The sequence below is a fragment of the Cervus elaphus genome, chromosome 4 (assembly GCF_910594005.1).
Source record: "Cervus elaphus chromosome 4, mCerEla1.1, whole genome shotgun sequence".
Taxonomy (NCBI): Eukaryota; Metazoa; Chordata; class Mammalia; order Artiodactyla; family Cervidae; genus Cervus; species Cervus elaphus.
The window spans coordinates 59,863,457-59,865,887 of record NC_057818.1 but is presented as its reverse complement, the minus strand read 5'-3'; the positions used below and the strand labels follow the sequence as shown (position 1 = coordinate 59,865,887).

General features: G+C 40.4%; 1 protein-coding gene across 1 annotated transcript; it reads right to left on the bottom strand.

The window, feature by feature from the left end:
- Nucleotides 1–993: 993 nt before the first annotated feature.
- LOC122690070 (vomeronasal type-1 receptor 4-like) lies at nucleotides 994–1,905 on the bottom strand. The gene has a single exon (XM_043897024.1). It carries the CDS (start codon nucleotides 1,903–1,905, stop codon nucleotides 994–996), a length of 912 nt encoding a protein of 303 aa, XP_043752959.1.
- Between the last annotated feature and the right edge of the window lie 526 nt (nucleotides 1,906–2,431).

Genomic DNA, 2,431 nt, shown 5'->3' with positions numbered 1-2,431 from the left:
CTAATAAATACTACCATCTCTCTTAACATTTAAATCAGTTCTAATGAGGTGGATGAAACTGGAGCCCATTATACAGCGTGAAGTAAGCCAGAAAGAAAAACACCAATACTGTATACATGCATATATATGGAATTTAGAAAGATGGTGATGATAACTCTATATGCAAGACAGAAAAAGAAACACAGATGTATAGAACAGACTTTTGGACTCTGTGGGAGAAGGCAAGGGTGGGATGATCTGAGAGAATAGCATTCAAACATGTATAGTATCAACTGTGAAACAGATTGCCAGTCCAGGTTTGATGCATGAGACAGGTGCTCAGGGCTGGTGCCCTAGGATGACCCTAGGAGCGAGGTGGGAGGGAGGTGGGAGGGGGGTCCAGGATGAGGAACACATGAAAATCCATGACTGATTCATATCAATGTATGGCAAAAACGACTACAATATGGTAAAGTAATTAGTCTCCAACTAATATAAATAAAGGAAAAAGAAAAAAAAATGTTAACTCTAAACTTGTAACTGGCTTCCAAACTCTTACTTAATCTTACCTTTGAGTGCTAACAAGGGTATTCTTTACTCTGTAAGGACATTAATTTGTTCAATTTTATTTCTGACTACTGTACACATTGATCCATTTTCATGTATACTTTAATCTATAATTCCATACCTACTTCATTTCTGGGATATTTGTTTGGTTAGACTCAAAGTAACATATTTGGACACTTCATAATATGTAGATTACTTCAAGGCCTGTTGTTTATTGCATAAACCTGAACTCCTTTTCTACAAGAAAACTTCACTGATATATTCATATTTCATGACAATATATTTCAACTGGTCTTTATATTGAAGAAGATACTTGGCATGTCCGGTATAATATTATCTAGAGATTAAAAATTTAAAATTAGGATTCTGAGGGTGAATAAATGAACTGGCAACTGATCATTATAGAAAAAAATAAAATTCACACTTTTCTCATAATAGTAGAGGATTTTAACTTCTTATCCCGGCAAAATAGAGCCTGTGTACACTGGAGTTATGGCTTATGAGCAGAAAGGGGCTGACAATAGGGAAACACGCTGCAATGATTATAGTGATGTCCACAAGGAACCGGCTGGGCTGATCAAAAAGAGCCAAAAGAACTTGACAGATGGAGGAAAGAATATAAAAGTAGACAAAGGTGCTCCCGAGGAGAAGGATGAATGTAGTAGCTCTGGACTCAGGGGAGGACCTGGAGGAGGCATCAGTCCTACGAATGTGCTGGACCTGCTGCTTATGTCTGTACAGAATGAGAACCATGGAGCTGCCAACCCAGAGCATGAGCCCCAAACATAAAACGTCAGGGAATAATAGCAATGCTGCAGACAAGGCGTCTTCAGTTTTGTCAGTATCAATAGAAGAACAGTAGCCAAAATCTCTTTCCTCTGTGGTGTTTTTGTCGCTCCATTTGCCAGTCATATGGAAAGGAAAAATGACATTTACCAGCATTTGCAGGATCCAACACAGGAAAATAGAGAGAACCACGTACTTGGGAGCTGTTACTTTCAGCACTGCCCACCTGGAGTTCCAGGGACTGATCGTGATCACCTGAAAGACACTCAAGAGGCAGATGCTACTGATGGACACTCCCCTCCCCACTCTGTGCAGAAAGAAGAAAAGTTTGCAGCCAACATCACTGCGGATATGCTTCCACCCAAAGACTGCCATTGTGTGTGGGACCCCTTTAGAGAAGAGGACCAAGGAGTTGGCCACAATCAGGTGCTTAAGGATCAAATCTGTGGACCTTAACCTGTAACCCATGAAGTGAAGGACGATATAACTGGAAAGCACTGAGAAATTCCCCAGAATTCCAATGACGGTCTGGGTTAAGATGATCATGCCTATCATGAAAAAGCTGCTGGCCATCCTTTCATTCACAGTCACTGGTACTTTTGAGTTATAATGTCCTCCGTGGGAATATGAGGCATCGGTTACGTGCATCGTGTCAACTGAAATCCAATATTCTCCACTTAACAATAGTTCCACTTGGAAATATTTGCTTCTTGTGTTTCTGGTACCAGCAGCCTTTAAAGGGTTCCATGTATAACATTTAAAGAGATCTAATGTGTAAAATTAATCACTGAAGATACTCATATGATCCTGTCTTCATTTTTCACAAATTTGTTAGGCAGGAACTGAAGGGACCTTAGTTATACAGAGGAGTGTTACTAAACCCAGACAGGTTAAGTATTTGTCACCTGCTTCTTAGTGCAGAGTGAGGACTGAATCCCATTGGGCTACTCAAGACAGTGGTTTGAGAAACTTCCGAGGTGCTTAAATGATTAAGACCCAGCCTTCCACTGCAGAGGATCCAAGTTCAATCCCTGGTCCAGGATCTAAGTAAGATCTCATGAACTTTGATGCACAGCAAAAACAAAAAAAGAGACTGCAC

Coding starts and splice junctions, on each gene's coding strand:
- LOC122690070 (XM_043897024.1), bottom strand. CDS start 1,905: ATGGCCAGCAGCTTTTTCATGATAGGCATGATCATCTTAACCCAGACC.